Source organism: Coregonus lavaretus, assembly GCF_964263955.1.
Source record: "Coregonus lavaretus genome assembly, chromosome: 7".
In the NCBI taxonomy this organism is placed as follows: domain Eukaryota; kingdom Metazoa; phylum Chordata; class Actinopteri; order Salmoniformes; family Salmonidae; genus Coregonus; species Coregonus lavaretus.
In genome coordinates, this window is record NC_139994.1 from 34467038 (window position 1) to 34494977 (window position 27940).

At 41.4% G+C, this 27940-nt stretch overlaps 2 protein-coding genes and 2 pseudogenes across 6 annotated transcripts; 3 read left to right on the forward strand and 1 right to left on the reverse strand.

Moving 5' to 3' along the window:
* Positions 1-500: 500 nt before the first annotated feature.
* Positions 501-1060, reverse strand: LOC311132029 (adenine phosphoribosyltransferase-like; annotated as a pseudogene). The gene has a single exon. The product of its transcript is annotated as an adenine phosphoribosyltransferase-like (transcript).
* LOC311132507 lies at positions 1059-4783 on the forward strand (annotated as a pseudogene). The gene is made up of 5 exons: positions 1059-1076; positions 1117-1197; positions 2235-2352; positions 2652-2789; positions 4777-4783. The product of its transcript is annotated as an uncharacterized misc_RNA (transcript).
* LOC311132888 (heterogeneous nuclear ribonucleoprotein R-like) lies at positions 4142-15120 on the forward strand. Its single transcript, XM_084166253.1, has 11 exons — positions 4142-4309; positions 5066-5232; positions 5362-5480; positions 5589-5696; positions 12012-12125; positions 12339-12515; positions 12719-12854; positions 12966-13171; positions 13294-13443; positions 13527-13648; positions 13754-15120. The coding sequence occupies exons 2-11, from the start codon at positions 5067-5069 to the stop codon at positions 14349-14351; spliced, it is 1896 nt and encodes a 631-aa protein (XP_084022379.1). The 5' UTR covers positions 4142-4309; position 5066; the 3' UTR covers positions 14352-15120.
* An 810-nt stretch (positions 15121-15930) lies between these two features.
* On the forward strand, positions 15931-17977 carry LOC311132890 (uncharacterized protein). Of its 3 annotated transcripts, none has more exons than XM_084166256.1 (3): positions 15931-16994; positions 17277-17511; positions 17622-17977. In XM_084166256.1, the coding sequence occupies exons 1-3, from the start codon at positions 16978-16980 to the stop codon at positions 17850-17852; spliced, it is 483 nt and encodes a 160-aa protein (XP_084022382.1). In that variant the 5' UTR covers positions 15931-16977; the 3' UTR covers positions 17853-17977. The 3 variants fall into 3 exon arrangements, with proteins under 3 accessions (XP_084022382.1, XP_084022383.1, XP_084022381.1); XM_084166257.1 differs by having other exon boundaries at positions 17321-17511; XM_084166255.1 differs by lacking the exon at positions 15931-16994 and having other exon boundaries at positions 17169-17511.
* Positions 17978-27940: the final 9963 nt, after the last annotated feature.

Sequence of the window (27940 nt, forward strand, 5' to 3'; positions counted from 1 at the left end):
TGGATGAAAATAAACGTTAAAACCAAAACAGCACATTGATGGGGGCACTTGCAGCCAGGAGAGAACGCGTGTAAAAAAATATATATATATATAATGTTGCTGCTAGTCAAACAGTTATTAGTGATGTGGTCATTTGGCTGGCCAAATACAGTCTTCCAAAATTCCATACTATATATATTTATACATTGATTGCCATTTGCTTTATAGTGTATAGGTTAACTTTCCAAAGCATTCCTATGTAAAATGGTCTCCATAACAATTCATTACAGTTGAGTAGGAACTGTAAGACAGTAAACTGTGGTCCTCTGTAGCTCAGCTGGTAGAGCACGGCGCTTGTAATGCCAAGGTAGTGGGTTCGATCCCCGGGACCACCCATACACAAAAATGTATGCACACATGACTGTAAGTCGCTTTGGATAAAAGCGTCTGCTAAATGGCATATTATTATTAAACTACATCAAAGTAGTGTGTTCTAAACTATACTGAGGGGAACACTTGGAATTGTTTTGACCTCAATACTGCACCAGGGAGAACAGGGTATTTGGCTTCAGCTTTTCAACCCTGTTGAGCTCTTTGAGCTCAATGACCACCATGCAGCCCATTACCTCTGCATTCTGCTTCTTCATGAGCTCACAGGCAGCATACAGGGTTCCACCAGTGGCTAGTAGATCATTGATGAGAAGCACTTTCTGTCCTGGAGCCACTGCATCCTCCTGGATCTCAACCTAGGCCTTTCCATACTCCAGTGTGTATGCCACAGAAACTGTAGGCCCTGGGAGCTTTCCCTTCTTCCGGATCAGCACAAATCCCACTCCTAACCTCTGGGCTAGAAGGGGTCCGAAGAGAAACCCCCAGGCATCCAGACCAACAATCAGTGCTACTTGGGGATGCGTCTGCCTCACATGTTCCTCAAAAAGATTGATGACTGCGGTCAGTGCACCCGGGTCTTTGAGAATTGGACAGATGTCTCTGAAAAGTATTCATTTGCTTGGGAAATCAGGAAAATGTTTTATGTGTTTGGTGACCAATCCTAATTTTGCTTCTCTGTGTGCACTGCCATGGCTAACTGTCGACTCGTGTGTGTGTGTGTGTGTGTGTGTGTGTGTGGGCTTTGAGGCAAAAAGTCAGGCGAGGCTATTATTAAAACCCAACTTTAGGGACTTCTTTGCCACCCAGTTCAGGATGTTATCTGACCAGGTAAATGTGATGACAGTGTTGTATTGTATAGCTTGCTGGTTAATTTAGTTGAGGCTCCCATAGCTAGTAAGTAGCCTAAGAAGACTGATAACAAATTTCTAGAAATAATCCTTGTATTTTTTGTCGCATATTGATCCATTTTATATTACCGATGGTTGGTAATGTTTCCGTTTCATTGTTTTAGTTAATTTGTTTTAGTTAACATGAACTCAGGTGGCAGTGTTGTACATGTTTTGTCAGGAAATCAGAAAGGGGATTTGAAATGTGTCTAGTACCACCATGAAGGCATAGTCCAATCATTAAGGATGTCTAATAAATGCTATGCTATTATATTTAACCCAATGCTCTCTCCATAATAACCTAAAGTAACTCTTCAGATATGGTCAGTCAAGGCGTCCACATGCTTTCCAGCCGAAACAGTTCGGACGAGTTCGTGCATATATTCAGACGTTTTGGACTTCGGTTATTTCTTTTTTTTCGGTGTTCTGCCGCATGACATTTTATCTGGAGGCAAGCCGAAATTGGTAGCCAAAGTCTACGACCCTTCGTTGTTGATTGTTCAACAGTTGGGATTCATCGATCACACCATACAGAACCAATCAATCGATATAATCGAGAACAATCATCAGAAATCACGCGATATGAATCAGACAGCGGGGCGCCGTCTTCTTTGTTGACATCGAAAGAAACGACTCTTAGTTAGATTTTAGTTGCGCAATTTTACATCTATCTCCTCGGCAAAAATGTTAAAATGAATGACAGATTTATTGAGTTCTATTAATTAGGACTATTTTGGGTACGCGTATACTGGCTACGGCGACTCAATGGACAAACAGTACTATTGCCGCTTTTTTTCTCGTTTTTCAAGTGAAGGTATTTTAAGGGAGTATGTGAGCAAACTAGTTCGGTTTGCCTAGCAACTGAAACATGCAGACGCCTTGATTTGTGCGTTTTTTCCCGTGGGAGACCTGGGCTCAGATCCGCCTGTAACACTTGTGAGATGATCATTTTTGGGATCTCTCTCTCTCTCTCTGTAGCTGGGTGAGCTGGGCAAATGAGCAGGAAGGGGAGGGGGTGGAGGAAGCTCAGTGAGGGAGGCAGGTGGTGCCTTTGGAAAGAAGCAGGCTGTAGAGGAGGAGCGTTATTTTTCAGTAAGTGGATCATCCTTTTTGTAACCTGGATGACATTGCTACTACGCTTATGAACCAAGTTATCCTTTTGGAGGAAGGTATGCAAAGCTCTTTCCTTTTGACCCCAGTGGACAATGTCTGATCATAGTAAAGAAGAAGCCCTCTCAAACGGCTCATGGTGAGCCCACATGAACGCAACCCACAGGTGTATTCATTACGGTTCTGTTGCAAAACGTTTTGAAACAATTGGCATTATGAATACACCCATGGTTTTACTTTTGCCTTGTTGGAGAAATCAACCAACCTTTTCTCTCCCTCAGGTAGAAGGGAAGGAGAAGGAGCAGTTGTCTGCCCTACAGAAGCACCATGAAGAGGAGATTGACCACAGCAAAAAAGAGATTGAGCGCTTGCAGCGTGAGATTACCGTCTCAACGGCAAAATCAAGAAGCTGAAACATAAATGGCATATTATATATTATATACATATGACAGCTCAGTCACACTGCTTACATTACTACCTATCCCATATATCCCTCATTGCCTGATTTGGTGTTTGTCAGCCTGGTCTCATACACTAGACGAAACATAGTTTTACAAATCCGGGACACTCAAATGTAGTATATTTGACAGTTGGTGTGGTTACATAAAACAGATGGTTACATAAGGCAAAAGTAGAGTGGTTGGTATGGGTGGGTGTTTTGTATAACACGAACGTCTAACAACCCAAAGGTTGTGAGTTCGAATCTTATCACTGACAACTTTAGCAACTTTTCAACTGCTTACTACATTTTAGCTACTTTGCAACTACTTGCATGTTAGCTAACCCTTCCCCTAACCTTAACCCTTTAACCTAACTGCTGAACTTAACCCTAACCTTAATCCCTAACCCTCTAACGTTAGCCAGCTAACTAACGTAAGCCAGCTAGCTAACGTTAGCCACTTAGCAAGAGTTCGTAACATATCATACTTGTCGCATATTTGTACATTTTGCAAATTCGTAATGTATTGTTCATTTTTCTAATTTGCTACATTGTACGTTTTGCAAATTGGTAACATATAATACGAATTGTAATTTGTGTAACATATCATACGAAATGGGTGATGGACATCCACATATGAATACATACCATACGAAATGTAACATATCACACTAAATGATATGTATGAAAAAAATGTATGCACTCATTAACTGTGAATCGCTCTGGATAAGAGGGTCTGCTAAATGAAGTTTGGCTCTGATTTACATACAGAATAATACTAAATGCTCTGAGACCAGGTCGTTCGTAGGCAGTTGTTGTAAGAGGTTGTATATGACTCCCATTCAAAGCATTAATAAAGCACTAATGTTGTTTTCCGATTGGGAGAGTTTATCTTGAAATCAGGCACATTTATTATGACAGTTGAGCATTTGATTTCAGGTGTGCAATATTTTGAAAGCGTGAGCTGCACACATTTAGCTGTGACAGGCAGCCCAATGTCAAATCAGAACCAGTTCTAACAATGATTACAATAATCCCATTTCTTCCACATCCATTAGAAATAAATCTGATTTCCATCGCCAAGATCTCGTGCATAAAACTGCAGATAATTTTTCACACGTTCTGTTCAATACGTTTATACTGTAATTCAATCACAGCATTGTGCAGTATTGAAATCCGAAAATGTGCTTATTTTGAATGTACAGCTACAGTCAGGACCAAGACGTTCTGGAAACATGGGACTTTTTATTGGTGGAAAGTAATGTCAATCCACGATTAACCACTTCGATTGGGGGCATACGTAGTTAGGTGGGGGCATACGTAGTTAGGTGGGGGCGTAGTCTTTCGTCGCGGAGTGGTGGTGTGCAAGCGACTGGACAGTCTTAAACTGTATAGTGGGTAGACTCAAACATATTGTTGTTGATATTGACCATAGTGGATAACTATTTTGTTTAATTGTTGCAAAATACATTTAAAGCTACTGATATATTCCTGGAAAAGATAGGTAAGCGTTTGCTAATTAATCATTTTGGTGGGTGGTTTGTTTGAACGCTGAAAGGTGTCCAGCAAGCTAACAAGGCCTTAGCTAGCTAGCTATTTGCTTGGCTAAGCGTATGAACCTTGATGCTTTATTTTGATATAAATGTTGGTAGTTCTAACGCTAAACGTTTATTTTGCTGGGTGTAAATGTTCCAAATTGTGAATTCAGTCGAATTCGTCTAACAATGTAGCAAACGAACTAAATCTAGTTGTGTAGCTAGCTGCAGTAAAGGAGGTAGCTATTATTGGAAGGGGGCGGGACAGTGTTTAACCATGAAATGCACACCGCCAGCTAAGATAGCTTCAACAACAACAAAACCTTTTTTTTACTGGACTAGCTAGCTAGAATACTCACTGTTTTTGTTTACTGTCTGTTGGCGTTCACTAACTAGCTTGCTCCCGATATAACCTTACTGTTCACTTGTCCCCCAGGTTTTAATTTTTTCTGACCTCATGGTTGCCTGCATTAAATGAATGGTTCTGCTTTTCTAATGTATTTATAATATCTTAGCCAATCTGAACAAGCTAGCTGAACTATTTACAATACTTGCAGAGGTTTAGCTAGATTACATGAAGTTACAATTGCAGCAGGAAAAAATGCACAATGTATGTTAGAAAAGTGAAAGTTTATGTACCATACAAGTTGCTAGTGTCATGATCTGTAAAGGGCAGCTGAAACAAATATGTTATAATGTGGAACATTCTAACTGTCTCTCAAAAGAATGGCTGCCGCCGCCGAGGCGAACGGTACTTCTGCCCTGGTGAGGGAGGAAGAGGAGCCTATGGAAGTCACTGCCGAAGGCGAGCACACAGAGAACTACCAGACACTCATCGATGCCGGACTGCCACAGAAAGTGGCCGAGAGTCTCGATAACGTATTCTCAACCGGTGGGGAATCCGTCATACAATGGCTGAGTCTAATCCATTTTCCAAGGAAGCATGATGATATTGCTCGATGTCCCATGAAGTGGAGAAAGGCCAGGTTGTAATTGTAGGAATCGGTCTTGTTACCCTCAGGCTTGGTGGCGTTCGCTGACCTGGACGAGAGGGCCATTGATGCTCTGCGGGAGTTCAATGAAGAGGGAGCGCTGTCTGTACTGTTGCAGTTCAAAGAAAGTGACCTGTCCCATGTGCAGGTGAGTTACAGGGGGAGAGGAATGAAAGAGGACATGGAGGGGTCTATACATTTTCCTCTGCTCATAACCCCAATACATGAATCAACTGTCCCATGGTTTGCTTTCCAGAACAAAAGTGCTTTCCTTTGTGGAGTCATGAAGACGTACAGACAGAGGGAAAAGCAAGGAAGTAAAGTACAAGAATCCACCAAGGGTCCTGATGAGTCCAAGATCAAGGTAAAATGCAGTCGTTAGAAAGTTAGTTCAGTTGCTTAAATATAACCTGCTGTGTGCGTGTGTGTGAAGGGGTTAAAGTTCTCCGTCACTGTGACGGATTTCAGTCATGGATTCTGGATAGGTCATTTTTAAGATCAGTGTAGACCCGCAATAAAACTCTCCGGGGGACTGGTTTGGCAATGACATAGCCTAATAGACCAACGGAAGCATGTCTGTTTTGTGCTAAATAAATTCCCAAATAAATGTATTCTCAAAGATAACATGTTCTGTTATGCTGTATGCACTGACCTGACATGCATGATTGTCGCTGACACTCTGATGTTCAGATAAAGGGAATTAAATCGTTTGTAATGCGCGCCACCACAGCGCTCATCTCAAACAGTGGTGTGTGTAGCCTACTGTACATTTACTATATAGTCATTTAGCAGATGCTCTTATCCAGAGCAACTTACAGTCGTGAGTGCATACATTTTCATACTGGGCCCACGTGGGAATCGAACCCACAACCCTGGCGTTGGAAGCGCCATGCTATACCACTCAGGACCACTGTAGCTGCTGGCAAGGTAATTCAAAGCCTGTACTTTATCACTTAGGATGTAACTTTCCAGGGCTGGGTTTCCCAAAAGTATTGTAGCACTAACATCTTAATTCCATATAAACTAAATGGACGAAAGATGATCTTAGTGCTATGATGCTTTTGTGAAACCCTTCCCTGTGCTACTATTTTTGCCATGTGATGTTCAACCTGTAAATCGATGTGCCTCACAGAGTGGAGTCTGACATTTGCAACGGCAGATATAGACTATATATACAAAAGTATGTGGACACTGCTTCAAATTAGTGGATTTGGCTATTTCAGGTGTATAAAATTGAGCACACAGACATGCAATCTCCATAGACAAACTTTGGCAGTAGAATGGCCTTACTGAAGAGCTCAGTTACTTTCAAAGTGGCACTGTCATAGGATACCACCTGTCCAACAAATCAGTTTGTCAAATTTCTGCCCTGCAAGAGCTGCCCCTGTCAGCTGTAAGTGCTGTTATTGTGAAGTGGAAATGTCTAGGAGCAACAACGGCTCAGCAGCAAAGTGGTAGACCACACAAGCTCACAGAACAGGACCGCCGAGTGCTGTAGCGCGTAAAAATCCTCTGTCCTCGGTTGCAACACTCACTACGAGTTCCAAACTGCCTCTGGAAACAACGTCAGCACAATAACTGTTTGTCGGGAGCTTCATGAAATGGGTTTCCATGGCCGAGCAACCGCACACAAGCCTAACATCACCATGCGCAATGGCAAGTGTCGGCTGCAGTGGTGTAAAGCTCGCCGCCATTGGACATTCTAGACGATTCTGTGCTTCCAACTTTGTGGCAACAGTTTTGGGAAGGCCCTTTCCTCTTTCAGCATGACAATGCCCCCGTACACAAAGCGAGGTCCATACAGGAATGGTTTGTCGAGATGGGGGGGGCAACTCCATATTAATGCCCATGATTTTTGGAATGAGATGTTCGACGAGCAGGTGTCCACAAACTTTTGGTCATGTAGTGTACTTTTGAGGAGATGGGAAACGTTGCCCATGCTACGTCAGTGGGCCGGGAGGTGCGTTCTGGATGAGTCTGGGACAAGGAGCGCTCTCCTTCAAGGAGTGGATGGGAGTCTATTGGGTGCTAGCTCAAAAACCCAACATTTAGCATGAATTTCATCAACAAGAAGTACAACATTACAAATATTTTCCCATATGTGAGATAATTAACTTGCTGTAATATAGTATAGCTCTGGAATTGTGACATTACATACTTTGAGGAAAATAGGCAGATTTCTCGGCATATACACTGACTTTGAGAAAGGATTGCATGAAGATTAGCTTAGCAACCGTGTGACGCAGCATGACACCGTGAACACGATTGGTCAACAGTCTGCTGGGTGGAACGTTATACGTTCCTTCATTCATTGGATTCCTATGGGTGGCGGGTAGGAGCGTTGGGCCAGTAACCGAAAGGTTGCTGGATCGAATCCCAGAGTTGACAAGGTAAAAATCTGTCGTTCTGCCCCTGAGCAAGGCAGTTAACCCGCTGTTCCCCGGGCGCCGATGACGTGGATGTCGATTTAAGGCAGCCCACCCCGCACCTCTCTGATTCAGAGGGGTTGGGTTAAATGCGGAAGACACAGTTCAGTTGAATGCATTCAGTTGTACAACTGACTAGGTATCCCCCTTTCCGATCTGCACCATGCAATGCACCCTGGACTAAAGGTGCAGACAAATGTGCTTGACCCTCCGTTAAATTACACATTTCTCAAAGTAGGAATATTGCCAAAATAGGAACAATGGCTCATTCGAGAGAATACATCCTCCTGAGTTATGACATCAGCCAGTATTGAAATCTGACATGTATGATAGACGTTTTCGCGATCTGAAAGTCATATATTCCTATTAACTTCCAGTGTAGTGAGAGCGACTATATCACAGTGCTACATCATACCGGCCAGATTTCTGCCTGATTGAACGCCAATAACTCAGATACACATGAAATGACCCAGGGAATCGATAGAACATCACTCAGAGATGCACAAAAACAATATAATATTCAAAATGGGTGAATCTTTCATTTTTTAAGGGGCAATGGCGTCTTAAAAGGGCAATAATGTACTTTGTAATAGAAACCAAAAAATGTAATTTGAGTGAATAATAATTTGAGGACCTCCTGGCCGCAGTGACAAAATGTAGCTGTTTTAAACGTAATTTCCTGCAATTCTACACATTTTGCCATGGCTTATGCCAGCGTTTCCCAAACTCGGTCCTGGGGACCCCAAGGGGTGTACGTTTTGGTTTTTGCCCTAGAACTACAATTTTTGATTCAAATTATGAACTCATCATCAGGCTTTGATTCTTTGAATCAGCTGTGTAGTGCTAAGGAAAAAACCAAAATGTGCGTCCCTTGGCATCTCCAGGACTGATTTTGATTTTTAGATTCTCCCAGACTGTCTTATCTTTTATTTGGGTGATTTTGTTAGTTCTCAAAGATGATCTTATTAGAACATGTATAGGTCCATTATCTTTCCAACATACTTTATATTTGGTTTTAGTCATTTAAGTTTACACTGAAAAAGTTTTTCCATCCTGAAAAATAGTTCCCCATTTGTATATATATTTTTCCTGTTTGGACATAGGCGGCCCGAAAAACACTTGGGTGACGCGCCCAAAACCTTTCTATGCAGCAAAAACCCTGGGATGTTGTGTCCATTGGGGTAAATGCAGATTGCCAAGCCCCATGCTTCAGCTTATGTATTTATAGCCACTATGTTGCATCAGTTAGGCTACTGATAATATAGACCTTGCGTAGGCTATATCAGGGATCATCAACTAGATTCAGCCGCGGGCCGTTTTTTGTTTGTTGTTTTTTTCTTGAGCGTATGGCCAGGGGGCCGTAACATATTTACCAATAATTTGTAGACTGCAAATTGACCGCAAGAAGCCCAAACAGATATCATATTTGACTAAAACACAATAATTTCAAACCTTAATGACATTTTGTATATGATCACCATACATCTCTCTATTATGTGTGGGAATACTTTGCAACAGATTTCCAAAATTGAAATTCCTTGAAGCTGATTTGTCTAGCGATTTTAAAAGAAAAATGTTTTTATTGAATGCCAATTACTGCTTATCACTTATTAACCATCATTTATCCACATTACTTTAATAAAATATTTCAGTTGTGTATATTACATTAGTTATATTACATTTACATTTACATTTTAGTCATTTAGCAGACGCTCTTATCCAGAGCGACTTACAGTTAGTGAGTGCATACATTTTTTTTTTCTCCATACCCCCCGTGGGAATCGAACCCACAACCCTGGCGTTGCAAACGCCATGCTCTACCAACTGAGCTACATCCCTGCCTGCCATTCCCTCCCCTACCCTGCGCCGCCCCATGGGTCTCCCGGTCGCGGCCGGCTACGACAGAGCCTATCACTGCAATGCAGTGCCTTAGACCACTGCGCCACTCGGGACCACTGGGACCACATGTAGCGAGATGGATAGATAGATGTACTGAATGCTCTTGAAAGAAAGAGAGCCAGAGAGTTAACATTTACATAGTTGATTATTGTGGAGGGCCTTCCAAACCAGACAAATGGATGCGTAAAAGACGCAGCAACTCAATGGTTTTCAATGGGAGGAGTGTGTTGTGTTGTGCTGTCCGTCAGAAAAGTTGCATCCATCAACCAATTAAAAACTTAAAACTGCGTTTTCACCCACCAAACAGCTGCGTTGGACATGCGTTTTAGTTTGAAGGCAGCCTTACTTTGTGGTTCAAGGTGTATCTTCATGTCTGTGACTTTCGCTCTCACCCCTAACCTCCCATTGGCCCAGGGCCTCCTGCAAAACTCCAATCACAGTATCTCTGACAGGGAGTTACTACAGGAGTCGACAGGTTTATGGTGCAGAGGGCTTCTCCACTCCTCATATGGGTAGAGTATTAGTTACAGTATACATATGAAAAAAAAATATGCATGACTTACTGACTGGATGATATTGGATGACTTCATTATTTAATTCCAAGTCATCTCATCTCTATAGAGCTGCTGTCTGACAATCATTATTTTAGTAGTTCTTCAAAGTAAATTAGGTGTACTTTTATGACAGCTGAATACCAACTATTATGGCCGGGGGGGGGGGGGCTTTACTTCGCTCATCGCGCTCTAGCGACTCCTTGTGGCGGGCCGGGCGCCTGCAGGCTGACTTCGGTTGTCAGTGAACGGTGTTTCCTCCAACACATTGGGGCAGCTGGCTTCCGGGTTAAGCAGGCGGTTGTTAAGAAGCGCGGTTTGGCGGGTCATGTTTCGGTGGACGCGTGACTCGACCTTCACCTCCCGAGCCTGTTGGGGAGATGCAGCGATGAGACAAGATCGAAAAAAGGGATTATATATATGTATATGTATGTGTATATGTGTCAGTCAAAAGTTTGGACACCTACTCATTCCAGGGTTTTTCTTTATTTTTACTATTTTCTACGTTGTAAAAAAATTTAATAAAAAAAAATATATAATCTGTCTCTACTTGTCCGAAGGACTAATGGCTAATAAAGTTAATGTCAAACCCTGTGAATCCAACATATCATTTTTTTTTAATTGTCGAGTTAATAGACTATTTTACTGTATTGCAAAAGTGATATTGAATTGTGTTTGGTTGTCAACACAACCAAATATCAACATTTGAAAGAGATGTATATTTTGTGCCACTGATTTATTAGTCTGGCTTTAATTCCAGTTTGTCCTAAAAATTTACCAACGATCTAAGTTAAAGAATAGGAGTAAATGAAATACGATTTTAAAGTTTGATTTGATTTAGTCTTATTCTTTAACTTTTATTTTTGGTTGAGATGGGGACGTAAGAAAAAAAATATCAATTGACTAATTTGTAGACAAACTGGAATTAAAGCCGAACGAAGTCAGTGGCACAGATGGAACTATACATCTCATTCAAATGTTGATATTTGGTTGCGCTGGCAACCAAACACAATTCAATATCCAGTTTGTCAACTAATTAGTCATTTATGTTGGATTCAATTCTCAACCAAAAATAAGTTAAAGAATAGGACTAAATCAAATCAAACTTTAAATGCACTTTAAATAAAGTTTGAGTTATTCCTTTTCTTTAACTTACTTTTTGGTTGAGAGAGACGTGAATCCAACATGAATTATTAACTTTAAGATTCCACTTGAAATCAGCCAAAGCTTGAAACCCTAGGCAAGTATGTGTAGTCAAATTTTAGTTGAACCCTTGGTTGAATTGAAACAATAGCTGTTGATGAGTTCGCAAATGCGATATAGGCCTAAATGGTGTCATTAATGATGTGACTTATAAAGTATGGTTACATTTAATTTTCTGTTAAACCTAGTCTTTGGAATGACTTCGATAGCAACAATGAATATATTTAGTTAAGAGATCTCTCAAAAATCATTCTCATGCTGGCGCATTGGTAGTAGTCGGTGACATATCAAAGCTAAGCAGGGCTGGGCTCGGTTAAAACCCTGGATGGGAGACCAAATGGGATAGCTGTAGATAAACCAACTCTCCAGTAGGAGGTGCTGCCCAGCCTATTGTTGTTTTTTTCTTCTTCTGATATTGGATATAATGTCGAAGATTTGACGTTGTTTCAAATATATTTTATACAAGGTTTGTCTATGTTGAAAATTGGTAACCATGATGACATAATCCTGTGGTTGTAATTTCACTCTCAAACGTTGTGTGTTCCCGTTTGATGTTGTGTAGTTCTGTAGTGCTTATGCTGACATCTACGTGTTCCCCAGGCTCTGTTGGAGCGAACAGGATACGCCTTGGACGTCACCACGGGACAGAGGAAATACGGCGGGCCCCCACCAGAGGAAGTGTTCCAGGGAGCACAGCCTGGGATTGGAACTGAGGTAAAGCTGCCCGAGATGTACCATTATAGCATTGTGGCAAAGCCTTTGACTGATATAGAGAAGAGAGATGAGTTTGCAAGACTTTGGCCCCAAGAATGTCAACATACGTTTATATCAACACTACAGCAGTCTTCCCCAGCTAAAGTATCAAATGAGCTGATCCAATCACATTGTGGAACCCTCAATGATCTAGGCTCTGTTTTCTGCCTTCAGGTGTTTGTGGGAAAGATCCCCAGAGATCTGTATGAAGACGAGCTGGTGCCACTGTTTGAGAAGGCGGGCCCAATCTGGGACCTGAGGCTAATGATGGACCCCCTGTCGGGTCAGAACCGGGGCTACGCCTTCATCACCTTCTGCGGCAAGGATGCAGCAGCTGAGGCGGTGAAACTTGTAAGTCCCTTCAGTCAGTCAAGTCTTACTTCACCTTCTAAGAACCAAACGGCTGGTTTCTGCCATTTTTATTTTGAGGAACTGCAGTTTTATCAGAATTGTTATCTGTTTTGTCCTCTTATAAGAGGGTGTCTGATAAAACTGCAGTTCCTCGCAATAAAATGACAGCTCTTAAGCCATCTTTCCTCGCTTCTTGTTTTCAGTGTGATAACTATGAAATCCGGTCTGGGAAATACCTTGGAGTGTGCATATCTGTAGCAAACAACCGCCTGTTTGTCGGATCAATCCCAAAGAACAAGACCAGAGAGAGCATATTGGAGGACTTTGGTAAAGTCACAGGTCAGTGAAAGTGCAGACACCCCAATTTGGTTTACATTGCTTTATATTCTGTGGTTATCAATGTTCAGATATCAGTCATGTGACGCAAGTCTCTCATTCTTCTTCCTCCAGAGGGGCTTCAGGAAGTGATCCTCTACCACCAGCCAGACGACAAGAAGAAGAACCGTGGCTTCTGTTTCCTGGAGTACGAGGACCACAAGTCTGCAGCCCAGGCCCGCCGCCGCCTCATGAGCGGCAAGGTGAAGGTGTGGGGGAACCCGGTCACTGTGGAGTGGGCCGACCCGGTCGCTGAGCCCGACCCAGATGTCATGGCTAAGGTGAGTCATGTCTTGCTCACTCACTTGCTCTCTCACACTGTCATTTTTCTTGTCTTACAATGACCTCTCTCTGCATAAACTGAGATTAATATGGAGTTGAACTGTAATGTTTGTATCCTCAGGTAAAAGTCCTGTTTGTCAGGAAGCTTGCCACCCCGGTCACAGAGGAGTTACTGGAGAAGACTTTCTCTGCGTTTGGAAAGCTGGAGCGGGTGAAGAAGCTCAAAGACTACGCCTTTGTCCACTTTGAGGACAGGGACGCAGCTGTGAAGGTGGGTTACCCTCAGTAAAAACATACTCCTATATTTTTTACCGTGCTTTGTATGTGTGATACAATTTTTGCTGCTTTTCTCAGGCAATGGCAGAAATGAATGGGAAGGAGCTGGGGGGAGAGGAGATTGAGATAGTCCTGGCCAAGCCCCCCGACAAGAAAAGGAAAGAGAGGCAGGCTCAGCGCCAGACCACCAGAAACCCAGGGTGAGGCCACAGAGACTGTGCTTGACAAATATCTGTTATATCTGATTGAGTAGATCTCCTGTCATGGGATTACGTTGAAGCTTATGTTATTACTGTATTCTGCAGGTATGATGACTATTACTACTACCCACCTCCACGCATGCCTCCACCAGGTAGGGGCAGGGGCCGTGGTGGCCGAGGGGGCGGTGGCTACGCAGCCTACCCCCCAGACTACTACAGCTACGAGGACTACTACGATGACTACTACGGCTACGACTATCACGACTACCGCGGGGGTTATGAGGACCCCTACTACGGTTACGACGATGTGTACAGCATGAGAGGCCGTGGCAGCCGGCCCAGCAGGGGAGGCCCACCCAGGGCCCGTGGAGCACCACCCACACGGGGCCGAGGGGGCTATGCCCAGAGGGGGCCACCCATCAGTGGGCCCAGAGGGGGCCGTGGGGGGCCCTTCCAGCCACAGAGGGGCCGAGGTACCAGAGGAGCCAGGGGGAACCGCGGGGGCAATGTGGGCGGGAAGAGGAAGGCGGACATCTTCAATCAGCCTGACTCCAAGCGCCGGCAGACCAACCAGCAGAACTGGGGGTCCCAGCCCATCGCCCAGCAGCCCCTGCAGCAAGGGGCCGACTATTCCGGTAACTATGGTTACAGTAATGACACCCTGGAGTTTTCACAGGATTCTTATGGGCAGCAGTGGAAGTAGACGCATCAAAAAAGGTATTTGGCAAAATAAAAATAAAAAATACAGGGGGAAAAAACATAAGGAGATTGGCGAATGTTTTTTGATTGACTTTCTATTCTTCATACCTCATGAAAAAAAACAAATATTTCACTGAGACCGAAAAAAATGGACAGACCCCCCAGAGTTGGCACATGATTGGCTGGAATTGCATTTTGGCCTGAAGATGTGAATGTAACCGTTTTGCTGAATCATTTCTTACGGTTACATGGGACAAATGTCTTAAAACACACATCACTTTTACCTTCCAACATTTTGTTTGTTTCTTTTAAAGCCAACAATGAGCATTTTAAATGTGGACATTCATTTTCAAAAGTCTGAGAGGACATTAAAATCATGATATTGCCTTGCAGGAAGTTTGTGTCCAAGCCCTTCCCTCCCCTACCTGTATTCCCCTTATTTCTGGTTTCTAATAGTGGCATAGGGACTTGCTTGTAAATAATTGCTTATGGCTAGAGCTTCATATTCATTTTTTGCCGTGATGAAAAGAATCCACAGGAAGTAGAAACATTTGAACGTTTTGTAATGTTAAGTGTATGTCAAGCATTTCTAGAGGTAGATCAATTGTGTTTTTTAAAACTGATATTATTATATAACTTCCTATGTTTTCTTTGAACTTGCCCGTTTAGAATTTGGTTTGGCTTACCTTAAAAGCCATTGCAATTTGTTCTCTGATGTTTGTATTTATAACTTTTACGTTTGTTCCGTTTCAATAAAACTCAGTTGAGCATTATTCAATTGTCAGATACCTTCAAATTCAACGGTGTCATTCAGTATTTGAGTCTACTCTTAAACCTACCTCAAATTTCACATTTGGAATGAGATTTTGTCGGCTTTTTGCTCAAAGAATAAATCAAGAGACCAAATGAAATTGTCAAATACCAAAAGACTGGACGACAGAGAGCACAAATTATGTTTGAATGACTGAATAAAAAAGGATTATAACCCTTTATTTTCCAGGATATGCCACCCTCTTATGATGATCTGGTAAAAGTTCAAAGGTATACAAATGAAATTAACACAATAGTTGTACATTTGTACAACGATGCAGATTTTTCTACCTCACAATCATTACATTGGACTCAACAGGAAGACCAGAACAACTGAGAATTCTAATACATTCCCCTTCCCTGAAGGCACTGGATCAGTTGCAACTCACCTCCACTCAAACACCATGAGGCCCAATTACACAGTAATTTGTTATTACAGACCGAGAACCTCCAAAATATATAATTTATTTTTGCTAATTATCAAAGTAATGTCTGTGCTGCTGCTGTACGTTTTTGTATTTTGCTGCTGTAGCAATGACCCTTCAAGCCCTGCTGTCTTTCCATATAGAAATGCTAAGAGCAAATGCTTTTGATCCCATTTATATTATTATTTGTCTTTATGTTTTGTCCTTTTATTCCAACTTACCCAGGTGGTGAAGCGAGAGTGGCTTCGCTTGAGTGAGGAACGAACTCACCCTGAACGGTGTTCCTTACAAAAGGCCCGGGTGAGCTAGTTTAGAGTACTGTCTCCTCACCTACAACTGCTGCTAAAATCCAAGGGGGGGATTTCCAGCCACAGTCATGTCATGCTTGTTGTTATTGTTGTTACTAATATACCACTGTGAATGATGTAGGCCTACATTTCAATTGATTATTTTTGTGGGTGTCAACTACATCAACCCTTGCATCCTCAAACTAGGGTAATGAAGCTTCTAAATAATTGCATTGTTATTGTAAATCTAGACAGAAGACAAATGACTTTCTCCAGATTTGAAGTTATCATACCCCTTACTTGGGATGTAGCCTAGTCATCCTGATTGACCAAGAAGTGGTAGGTCACAGTAGTATTAAAGCCAGTTAGCCACATTTACTCAGAAGAGATTTGATTTTTACGGAATGAAATGGACAAAAACAGACAGTCCAACTCGAGGCTTTTATAGAGGAGATAGGCCTAAACCCCCAACACCTGTCACTTAGGCAATTCCCTATATATGGTGCACTACTTTTAAACAGAGCCTATATGTAGTGCACTACATGGGGAATAGGGTGCCATTTGGGACACAGACTTATCTACACCCTGTTGTGATAATTGCTTCAGCTGTCACAATGTCACATTCTGTTGAAAAAGGATTTCCCATCTTAACCTATAGAGGCAGCTTTCTCAAGGAAATAATTCATTTTTTCTCTAAGAAATCATATTTGTTTTATTGGGCAATTATAAACTCTGACATTGAATTTCTGTATGATAGATACCTGTTACTACTGTGGTAATAACTACACTGATCCCAATGCCTTTGAAGATTACAATTTAGTCGAAGCGATAGAACAAAAGACAGTGGCTGTAAATTGGTCTTTACATTTTAATTCCACAAGAGGGCAGTGTCTGTATTTGTTTCACAGATGTGCCTTATATTGCACCAGCAAATGTTATTCATGTTGCCCATAATTTAGCTTTGTATTAATGTCTAATTAAAGGATGCTATTTAATAAGAGTAGTTGTTTTTATATGTTGCCTCTGTCACCAGACTGTAGGGGAGCTTCCCTCAAGCTAGCCCTCACCGTGCCCTTCCTGTGGACCAGTTAGGTTGGGCTCATACGAGATGGAGTGGACTAATGGGTAAGGTCTTATATTTGTTCCTTTTCTATTTTGTTCTGTATTATTAATCTATAACATTTGAAATTGGAGACCTTAATTTATATTACAGTATGAGGTAAATCCATTGAAGGTGCTGGGAGATGTGATGTCATAATTGTTATTCACTGACATTTGCATAGAATATTCCAATAGGATTCCAATTTGTTTTCAAGACTCCATTGAGGTGTTGCCAAACCTATGCTATGTTTCACAGGAATGTCTGATATTGGTTGATATGGCTTTCTCTATGTGGCCCTTTTCCAGCCCTCCTCCTAAGGAGACCTCTGTTATTTTCTCCAAACTCCCAGCCTGGGCCACAGTGGGCATCGACATCTCCCCTGACGAACTCCTGGAATATTTCCGAGCCCAGGCTGATGAAAAGACTCCAGGGCTACTCTACTACATTGATCTCCTGTCCCCATACCTCTCACCTCTGCTGCTGATCTTTGTCATAGCTGCTGCTGGCTACCATGCTTACAGAAAAGTACAGAAATGGAAGGTAAAAAATTATATTTATTTTCTTCAAAAATATTTATTTGTATTGACACTGTTTAATCTGTGGATTTGTTCTAGTGATTAATATGTTTATGTTTCCACATCCCTATGCAGAAGTGGTCGGAGGCAGACTCCCTGTCTAAGCAGCTACATCAAGGCCTGGAACTTAAGGAGAGCCTGGCAGCACGGGTGAGAGAGGCCATCCAGCGCCTGGAGGCCCTGGAGGAGGCCAAGCGAGCCGTCCGGGCCTGGGGCAGAAGGGGCAGGCACCATCACCACTGTGGCTGTGGCTCCTCCACCAGATACCATGAAGACAGCCAGCTGGACACCAGCCAGAGACGATGAAATATGAGGGGAAAGTTGGGCCATGTTTTGCTTTATATACACATACTGAACAAAAATATAAACTCAACATGTAAAGTGTTGGTCCCATGTTTCATGAGCTGAAATAAAATATCCCATACATTTTCCATACGCACAAAAAGCTTATTTCTTTCAAATGTTGTGCACACATTTGTTTCGATCCATGTTAGTGAGCATTTTTCCTTTGCCAAGATAATCCATCCACCTGACAGGTGTGGCATATTAAGAAGCTGGTTAAACGGCATGATCATTACACAGGTGCACCTTGTGCTGGGGCGTGTAATTGGCATGCTGACTGCAGGAATGTCTACCAGAGCTGTTGCCAGAGAATGTAATGTTCATTTCTCTACCATAAGCCACCTCCACATCCTGCTTTACCTGCAGGATTGTCCGAAACCAGCCACCCGGACAACTGATGAAACAGAGTATTTCTGTCTGTAATAAAGCCCTTTTGTGGGGAAAAACATATTCTGATTGGCTCGGCCTGGCTCCCAAGTCAGGCCCACCCATGGCTGCGCCCCTGCCCAGTCATGTGAAATCCATACATTAGGGCCTAATTAATTTATATTGAACAAAAATATAAACACAAAATGCAACAATTTCAACAGTTTTACTGAGTTAGTTCATTTAGGAAATTGGTCAATTGAAATAAATAAATTAGGCCCTAATCTATGGATTTCACATGACTGGGCAGGGGCGCAGCCATGGGTGTATGCCCACCCACTTGGGAGCCAGGCCCAGCCAATCAGAATGAGTTATTCCCCACAAAATGGCTTTATTACAGGGCCTCCCGAGTGGCGCAGCGGTCACTACAGACCCTGGTTCGATCCCAGGCTGTGTCACGGCCGGCCGTGACTGGGAGACCCATGATGAGGCAAGGGGAGCCCATCATCATCTATTGATTCCTTGGGGCGGGCTGGGCGCCTGCAAGCTAACTTCGGTCGCCAGCTGGATGGTGTTTTTCTTTTTTTTTAGGGGGTATATCAGCTTTAATATTGCAGATAGATTGTAACTTCCATCAATTTAATTGTCTGCATCACTTCCAGTCCACCATGTTTTTTTTTCCTCGCAAATATATATATACATACATATATACATATAAATACATATATATACACATATCCTTTTTTAAAATTTATTTTCCTTTATTACTTTCCAACCCCACCACCCCTCCCCTAATTGGAGTGAACTAGTGAACAACAACGCTTAGGCCTCTACTTCCAGCTTATACATACTATATACATTTTATGGACAAAGTCAATTTGACAATAATTATATTTTGTTTGTTTTTACTCCTGAACTACCTCTACCCTCAACCTCTCCGATAATTTTCATGATGTCCATCCGGGTTTTGCCTCTACATGCCATATCCCCCAAACTGTGCTCTTTCACAAAAGTTCTCAAGGGAAAAAAGTATTTGATCCCCTGCTGATTTTGTACGTTTGCCCACTGACAAAGACATGATCAGTCTATAATTTTAATGGTAGGTTTATTTGAACAGTGAGAGACAGAATAACAACAACAAAATCCAGAAAAACACATGTCAAAAATGTTATAAATTGATTTGCATTTTAATGAGGGAAATAAGTATTTGACCCCTCTGCAAAACATGACTTAGTACTTGGTGGCAAAACCCTTGTTGGCAATCACAGAGGTCAGATGTTTCTTGTAGTTGGCCACCAGGTTTGCACACATCTCAGGAGGGATTTTGTTCCACTCCTCTTTGCAGATCTTCTCCAAGTCATTAAGGTTTGAAGGCTGATGTTTGGCAACTCGAACCTTCAGCTCCCTCCACAGATTTTCTATGAGATTAAGGTCTGGAGACTGGCTAGGCCACTCCAGGACCTTAATGTGCTTCTTCTTGAGCCACTCCTTTGTTGCCTTGGCTGTGTGTTTTGGGTCATTGTCATGCTGGAATACCCATCCACGACCCATTTTCAATGCCCTGGCTGAGGGAAGGAGGTTCTCACCCAAGATTTGACAGTACATGGCCCGTCCATCGTCCCTTTGATGCAGTGAAGTTGTCTTGTCCCCTTAGCAGAAAAACACCCCCCAAGCATAATGTTTCCACCTCCATGTTTGACGGTGGGGATGGTGTTCTTGGGGTCATAGGCAGCATTCTTCCTCCTCCAAACACGGCGAGTTGAGTTGATGCCAAAGAGCTCGATTTGGGTCTCATCTGAGCACAACACTTTCACCCAGTTCTCCTCTGAATCATTCAGATGTTCATTGGCAAACTTCAGATGGGCCTGTATATGTGCTTTCTTGAGCGGGGGACCTTGCGGGCGCTGCAGGATTTCAGTTCTTCACGGCGTAGTGTGTTACCAATTGTTTTCTTGGTGACTATGGTCCCAGCTGCCTTAAGATCATTGACAAGATCCTCCCGTGTAGTTCTGGGCTGATTCCTCACCGTTCTCATGATCATTGCAACTCCACAAGGTGAGAACTTGCATGGAGCCCCAGGCCAAGGGAGATTGACAGTTATTTTGTGTTTCTTCCATTTGCGAATAATCGCACCAACTGTTGTCACCTTCTCACCAAGCTGCTTGGCGATGGTCTTGTAGCCCATTCCAACCTTGTGTAGGTCTACAATCTTCTCCCTGACATCCTTGGAGAGCTCTTTGGTCTTGGCCATGGTGGAGAGTTTGGAATCTGATTGATTGATTGCTTCTGTGGACAGGTGTCTTTTAAACAGGTAACAAACTGAGATTAGGAGCACTCCCTTTAAGAGTGTGCTCCTAATCTCAGCTCGTTACCTGTATAAAAGACACCTGGGAGCCAGAAATCTTTCTGATTGAGAGGGGGTCAAATACTTATTTCCCTCATTAAAATGCAAATCAATTTATAACATTCTGACATACGTTTTTCTTGATTTTTTTGTTGTTCAAATAAACCTACCATTAAAATTATAGACTGATCATTTCTTTGTCAGTGGGCAAACGTACAAAATCAGCAGGGGATCAAATACTTTTTTCCCTCACTGTACTTATTATGGACCAGTATGTTTTACATTTGTTATTTTGTTGTTATTAGTCCCAATCTTCAGCTCCATTCAACCCCTCCCATCTATCGCTTAACACCATCCATATTGGATTTCTACTTGACATATATTTCTCAACTGCACTGTGATGTTTCACAAAAGTTCTGAACCCTTCTATTCTCATTGTTTCTACAGATTGTACATTGAAAATAAACGTTTTTTCTAAAAGTATTATTAGATTATTGATCGATTGACTATTACTTTTCAGATCACCCAGTCGTGCTATCTGCAGGGTTAGCTCCAGGTAAATATTGCAATCCTTCAGTCATTCCTGGACCTGTGACCAAAAACAAGCTACAAATGGACAGTACACAGTAAATTTTGAAGTGTTAAAGTAACACTTAAAGAGTTAAATTTAACACTATTTCTGAGTGTATATGGTCCCACCCTGAAATAGTGTTAATTTGACTCTTTTCATAGTGTTAACATTTTAGAGTTAAATTAACTCTAAATAGAGTAAAAATTTAACACTCGCTTACACTGAATAGTGTTATTTTAATTTTACACTCAAGGTTAAATAACACTGGAGAGTGTAAATATTACCCTTGGAAGAGTTAATCATTTACTCTTCTAAAATAACAAATCAACTCTGATTGAGTTTGATTCCAGTCCAGTTTAACACTGCATGGAGTTGACACTCAAGGTTAAAATAACTCTGATAAGTGTTGATGTTACACACTATTGTGTTGATAATTGACTATCTTGCAGTGAAAAACAAGCTCAAATAGAGTCAAATTCTAACACCGTATAGTGTCACGGAAATAAATCTCAGCAGTATTCATTTTACACTTTTTTAGTGTCAAATTACACCAAATACTCCATTAAGTGAGTAAAAATCACAACTTACCACAAAATAATGCATTTCAAATTTTTATTAACAGCTCAACTATGTCAGGCTAAAATATATTAAGAATACAAATCCCTTTTTAAAACATTGACCTTAGGTTTCCATAAAATGGCAATAGGGAACAACATACAAGGAGGAATCTGTCGTTCCATACTTCATTTGAACATCAAAAGGTTTAAAGTAACACAGTTCAGTAATGTTGATCACCTTTTGAACCCTGTCTGGATGCATCCTGACCTTAAAGGCATAGTAATGGTAATCAAAACACACTGTTTCCATCAGTTTTCCACAGAGCAATACACAGTCATCTTTCACAGCAATAATTTTGATTTTACAAAATACAGGCATCTCAAATGCTACCTCAGTACAGATAATGAAGTCACGGCGGTACTCTGTACCATGATGTTTGATCCACTTGGCAGAAAACACACTGGTAGACAATACAGACCCAAATTTTAAAGCAATCTCGGGACCTTCTTTGAGCTCACTAAGTGTTACCATCTTCCCCGAACCTAAAGTTAATCTTTCCTTGCTAAAGGACTCTCGATACATTGCCATACAACTTTGGTGCTTTTTGGCTAATGTTTTTGTTACATTTTTAAAGCTTTTTAATTGCTTCTTAAAAAAATTATGTTTAGCTTCATAACGCATGCACCACATGTGCAGAACTGGGCCGATGTTTTTTATATTACGAGGGTAATGAATCATGAAGTGATGCTTTGGTAAGAGATTGATTGCAGGAAACAACTGCTTGAAGAGCTGATGATGATCAATGATTAAATGTTTGAGGTAAATGGTCATGCCTTCTGTAAGGACTGGGGAAAATACAATGTTAACAATGTGTAGAAGCAAAAGTAGAAGATGCCAGTGCTGGTCATCTGACTGTATTAAATCACCAAATAGCAAAGGCATATTACGTAATAAGCACCAAGACTGTATAGCATTCAACCCCAAATCATTACTTCCATCAAACAACTTTACTCTAGGTGGACGGTTTCGCTGCTGATTGTATCCATAGTCAAAAGCATGTATTCTACCAGCCAGTTGTTCAGCATTTAGGAAGTTTTCCTTAATGTACTGCAGGACAAGTTTGACTTCAAACTGAGCAACTCCTTCTAAAATATCGTGCATTATATCTACAGAAAAATTGTTGGCTGTATTAAAATACTGTAGTGAATTCAGCAGACAAATGCGTTTGACACCATAGATATGAGGTAGTGTAGGATCTGTTTGTAAAGTTTGACAGTGCAGTTTGTGCATCTCGATAGTTCGTAGTACAACTTTTGGATCATCTTCACAGAACACAGTTTGAAAACAATCTTTCTCAAGGAGACAGAAACGACAACAATACCTTGCCCCAAATGACTCCACAAAGCCAAATAAACCATGCAACCCAAGATTATCACCAGTGACCTGAACTATGGTACCGTGAATCACATCTTTCAATCTGGGAACTTTAAGTCCCTCTGTCTCGAGTACTTTAAGATCACTGACAAGTGGCTCAAGTATCAAATTAAAACCATAACGCTTGATGTCCTGCGCATGGAAAAGAGCACCCAAATGAATATTTATCAATGATGAATTAAAGATTGGGGGAAAATTCCTTAATGTAAAGTATATAGCACCTAATTTGTGTATACCCTTTTTAGACCCCAAGGGGTTTGCTGTTTCAAAGTCGTCATAAAATAGCTGGATCTGTATGGCATCTTTTTCTATAGAGAATAAGGGACTTTTTTTAAAATAGGCGGCATCTCTCAAGTCTGCATACACACCTTCCTTGGGCATGTGCCTGGGCTTGAACATGTCTGCAAGTTCTGGGTTTTGAAAAATGGCCTTTAGTGTTTCTAAAATAGGAATATATGCAAACTTGTCAGTTACAACGACCTGATCGTATGTCCCAGTTGTTTTGTTTCTTCTGCTGTCAAATCTTGTGCCAAGCACCTTTTCAACAGGTTCTACGATTCCCCATTTCTCTTTGAAGTGTTTATTTCGTTTAGCTTCTGAATTTAAGGGTGTGAAAGGGTTTTCCAACTTTTGCAAAGATTGTTCTATTCTGTTCTTATTTTCAGTTTCCTGTGGAGATAAGCACTGCAAAGCTGCATCTGTAGCTTGACTTTGAATCTCAAAAAACACTTCTTCCATGGAGGAAACAAAACTATTTACAGTAGATTGACTTAATCCAGCTGCTTTTAGTTGTGCAACAGCAGAGGCACACATATCTAGAGTGCTCCTGTTGGACTTTTTCAACAGAGTAGATGTGGCTACCTCGTGTTCATTAACTGTCCGTGACGTTGTAGCTGTCTCCTCTACATTAGTGGTCACTGCCTCTCCAATGCTGCTTAAATAAACATCAGGGTCAACCTGTTGGTCAATATACTCAGTGTGTTTTGTGTTTAAATGTTTCCTAAAACCAGAAAACGTACCAAACGCACAGCCACATCCAGTCTGAGCACATTTAAGCCGGAGATTTTTTCCAGGCAAGTAACCGTGAACTAATCGTAAATGCCTAACAAGCATATTTGAACTCGATAACTCAGCCTGACAAACAAAACACTTCATGTTCGAGGAGAAACTTCAAGCACTAATGAAGTAACCTCGCCCTGATTTCAGCAACACGAGGGCTCTCTTTGACCTTGCCAGCATCGATGCTGTACACTGTAGTTTGGATGAAAGTGTACATGTTGTGGAGCATGGTGTTGTAGGATGTGCCAAACACAAAATGTGCCTTAAATAGTTCGTCAAAAGCAACAAGAGAAGAGGTTGACCTGCAAGGTATGGCATTCTTGTCGATAATGATGAAGAACTGGTGGATTGCATTCTTCTTAACTCCAACAGCTAGGAGATAGGGCTGAGCGCTAGTAGTGATGGCATCGAGATGCTCTTGAATGTTTGTTCCGGTCTGCGAAGACAAATGAGGGAAAACTGTAGTTAATGGCCAAGTAGTTGTAGAATATGCAGAAAGAGCCAATACACTACTCTTATTGAATATGAATATTGAATGAATACTTGTAGCCTAATATTAGGTGTTCATACCACAAATTAGAAAAAATACAAACCTTCTTGAATACCACAAGATGTTTCTCTGCTTGGGATGCGGAAACCTTTCCTGGTCTCTTCCGACCCTGAGCGGAGGGTGGAATCAGGTGTATAAGCAGTAAAACCGATGACAGATCACTGTCCCAACCTGTAACAACACAAGTTCAATGTTAACACACTTCAGTTACGTTGTTTTCTTTACAAAAGACCCCCCAGACAGACAGCAGTTCTACATCACAAGAAGTTCTCTAACTAAAACATCCACAGGGCTGAGTCAAATCTCAAAAGTTTTGTTCAATATACTGCTACAGAACGTACTCGTAAATCTTTCACAGATCCAGCTTCTTAGTATTATGTTGATATTTAAATGTTTACACATAATGTTGATATTGCAATACAACACAAAAGGTAGGCTTACAAGCATCTTACCAAAGTCAACATCCAATTCAGTGCCATCCTCAGGAGGATCAGCTGCCAGCAAGAGTTCTTCAAGCTCACTTGTGGATGGAAGCTTTCTGCATTGTTTGATGATCTTTTTCTTGAACGTGACCGGCCACCTTTCCAGAAGCTTGCTTGAGGTATCCTCTCCGAACATTAGAACAAAATCCTGTTCAACCTGGAGTGGGGTGGTGTTGGTGACAATTTCAGTTATTTGACAGCCAATCAAATTGTATTGCGTGCTAGTTTAGCTAGCTAGTATCACTACAATGTCTTACAAAACAATTCACTTGTCATAGTATTTTCAAAATAACATAATTACCAAGCTTTTGACGTCTTTAAAACGTGGAAACTCAGACAGTATGTTGCTTGACTGCTGGGGGTCGAGGATCATTTTGCGGCGATACACAAACGTCAGTTCCATTTTCTTCTTGATTGTGTCTGCATCAGCAGAATGTTTCATCAGTGAGATTGCTTTGTTGCACTCATCATCAGTCAGGGCAGTCTCTGGAACAAACTGGGATTCTCGTCTGACAGTCGGTCCTCCAGACATGTCTTCACCAGTTGATCCTTTGGCTGATTCTACACAACACGGGAAAATTTCAATCATGTCAAAAGTTTTAGTAGCCTGGCTAACTTTTAAAGGAAGTACTCCACTGTAAAATATACTTTTTGAGCTGTAAACTAAATGATATGAATGATATGTTTGATGCTAGGGAGTGTGGCAAGCTGGTTTAGCCAAGGCCAAATGGGAAGAAGGCCAAATTACAGGTGTTGGCCATCTGAGGGGCAGAGGACAGCAAAGGGGGGGGGTGGTTACATGATATATATGAATGTATATGGAGCGTGATAAAAAGGTGACCTTGAAATTGTGGCGTTAATGGCGACGCAAGGAAAAAATTTGGGTGCACCTACATTTTGTGCTGGTGCACCTAAATAAAAAAGTTAGGCGCACAAGTGCAACCAAGACAAAAAGTTAGTGTGGAGCCCTGCATCAATGCTGGTGTTAATATTGACATTATTTCTTCACAATTTATGAAATCTGCAGTTTGTGGGTTGAAAAATGTATGAAAATGCCATCTACTGGTTTAAATCACCCTAAAGTTTGCAAGGCCAGTTTGCCAGGGGTTGCCTCGACCAGTCAGTGTCGAGGCAACCCCCCCTTATGTCACAGTCCTTTGTAGGTCTCTGATGCATATTTTCTTTAAATTTGCTAAGAGGGAGGGAGCTAGCAGAATTGAAGGATGTAGTTACACATTATACTATATGTCTGAGAAATAGTGCAACAAATGCAATTATTGATCTAGCAACTGTTTTGTTCCATACATTTTCCAGTATTACCTCCGAATGATGATCGCCTGTCTTTGGCGGTGCCTCTCTGAATAGTTTTAATCCTCCAGGCCAAGTACCCAGTTCCACTCTCGCCATCATAATAATGCTCCTTGAAGGATGAAAGGATAACAAAAATGGATACTTCATTGAAAACAACATGGTCTGGTAGGATTCAAAAACTTCCAATAGCATTTAACATTACAACTATTACTGTGTGCAACTCACATAGCCATTCTTAGAGAATGGGTCACTGAGGTACGGGAATAAGGTCAGTATTCCTTTGGCATACATTTCTTTCACCTGTCTGGGTGGAGATGTACTGCAAAATTGAAGAAGAAAGGATTGTGCAGTCATATTCACTTAGATTCAGATTTAGATTTACAGATTGAGAACACAAGGACTATTAACAAATTACCCATTCTTTTCTGTCATGTCAGCTGCCAGCATGTTCACCATTTTGCGTCTTGTTTCATCCGTCAAGGACTTGGTTCGGTTGTATTCATTTATTATACGTTCCCCACCGGTTTTGTTGGTAAGAGCTGATTACACCAACTTAAAACAAAATGCATAACAATTCTGCATGTTATGTCCACTGCAAATAAACTGGAAATAAACTAATATGATGTCAGAGGATGTCCCGATCCAATCTCAAAGATTGCAAGTGCTACAAAAATCCAATGAAAAAGCCAATAATGGTAAGAAACTCCCTCCAGACAGCGACAATAACTTGAATGTACTCGAAGTGTGCACTGTATTATCAATAAATAAATAAAAGTATCTGATCAGGACTCAATATCAGCAGATACTTTTTTTAATCGGATAGGGCGCTTAAAAAAACTTGATCGGGACATCCCTAATCAGGACTTCAAAAATGTTTTGAAACCATGTAATTTACAATGTATATTAATGTAATTTTAATTCTCTGAGAACAGATTCAAGAACAGAATTTAAAATGTCAGAATTGTCTTACTTGCTTGGCTTCTGTATCCAGCCTCTGGCGTTTTCTGGAGGGGCTATCTGAAATAATGACTGTATCCTCAGAGTCCAAGGTATCAAGGGATGATGGTTGGGATTGCTCAGAAGAGGCCACCATGGAGACAGATTCTAACCATGATTTTTAGAAGAAAAAGAATTATATATAGTTCCCTCATAATCTAAGACACTTATTTAATAGACACCATGAACTTCATAAAACAAAGAAATAACGTATTCATTAATTAGTCTAATTAACTGAAACAAACCTGAGTCATATTTGATGGTTAGCACCCCAGTTGAGGGATCCTTTATAATATCCTCAAAAACATCATCATCCAATTCAGTCCCTGAACTGTCAACAATTTTCACACCTTCTGTTACAGCTGGGACACCAAACTTTGC

Excerpts from the sequence above, each read along its gene's own strand:
- LOC311132888 (XM_084166253.1), top strand. The coding sequence starts at position 5,067 with ATGGCTGCCGCCGCCGAGGCGAACGGTACTTCTGCCCTGGTGAGGGAG. Across the intron at positions 5,481-5,588 it reads GTGACCTGTCCCATGTGCAG|AACAAAAGTGCTTTCCTTTG; the intron begins GTGAGTTACAGG and ends TTTGCTTTCCAG. Across the intron at positions 12,126-12,338 it reads AGCCTGGGATTGGAACTGAG|GTGTTTGTGGGAAAGATCCC; the intron begins GTAAAGCTGCCC and ends TTCTGCCTTCAG.
- LOC311132890 (XM_084166255.1), top strand. The coding sequence starts at position 17,248 with ATGGCTTTCTCTATGTGGCCCTTTTCCAGCCCTCCTCCTAAGGAGACC. Across the intron at positions 17,512-17,621 it reads GAAAAGTACAGAAATGGAAG|AAGTGGTCGGAGGCAGACTC; the intron begins GTAAAAAATTAT and ends ATCCCTATGCAG.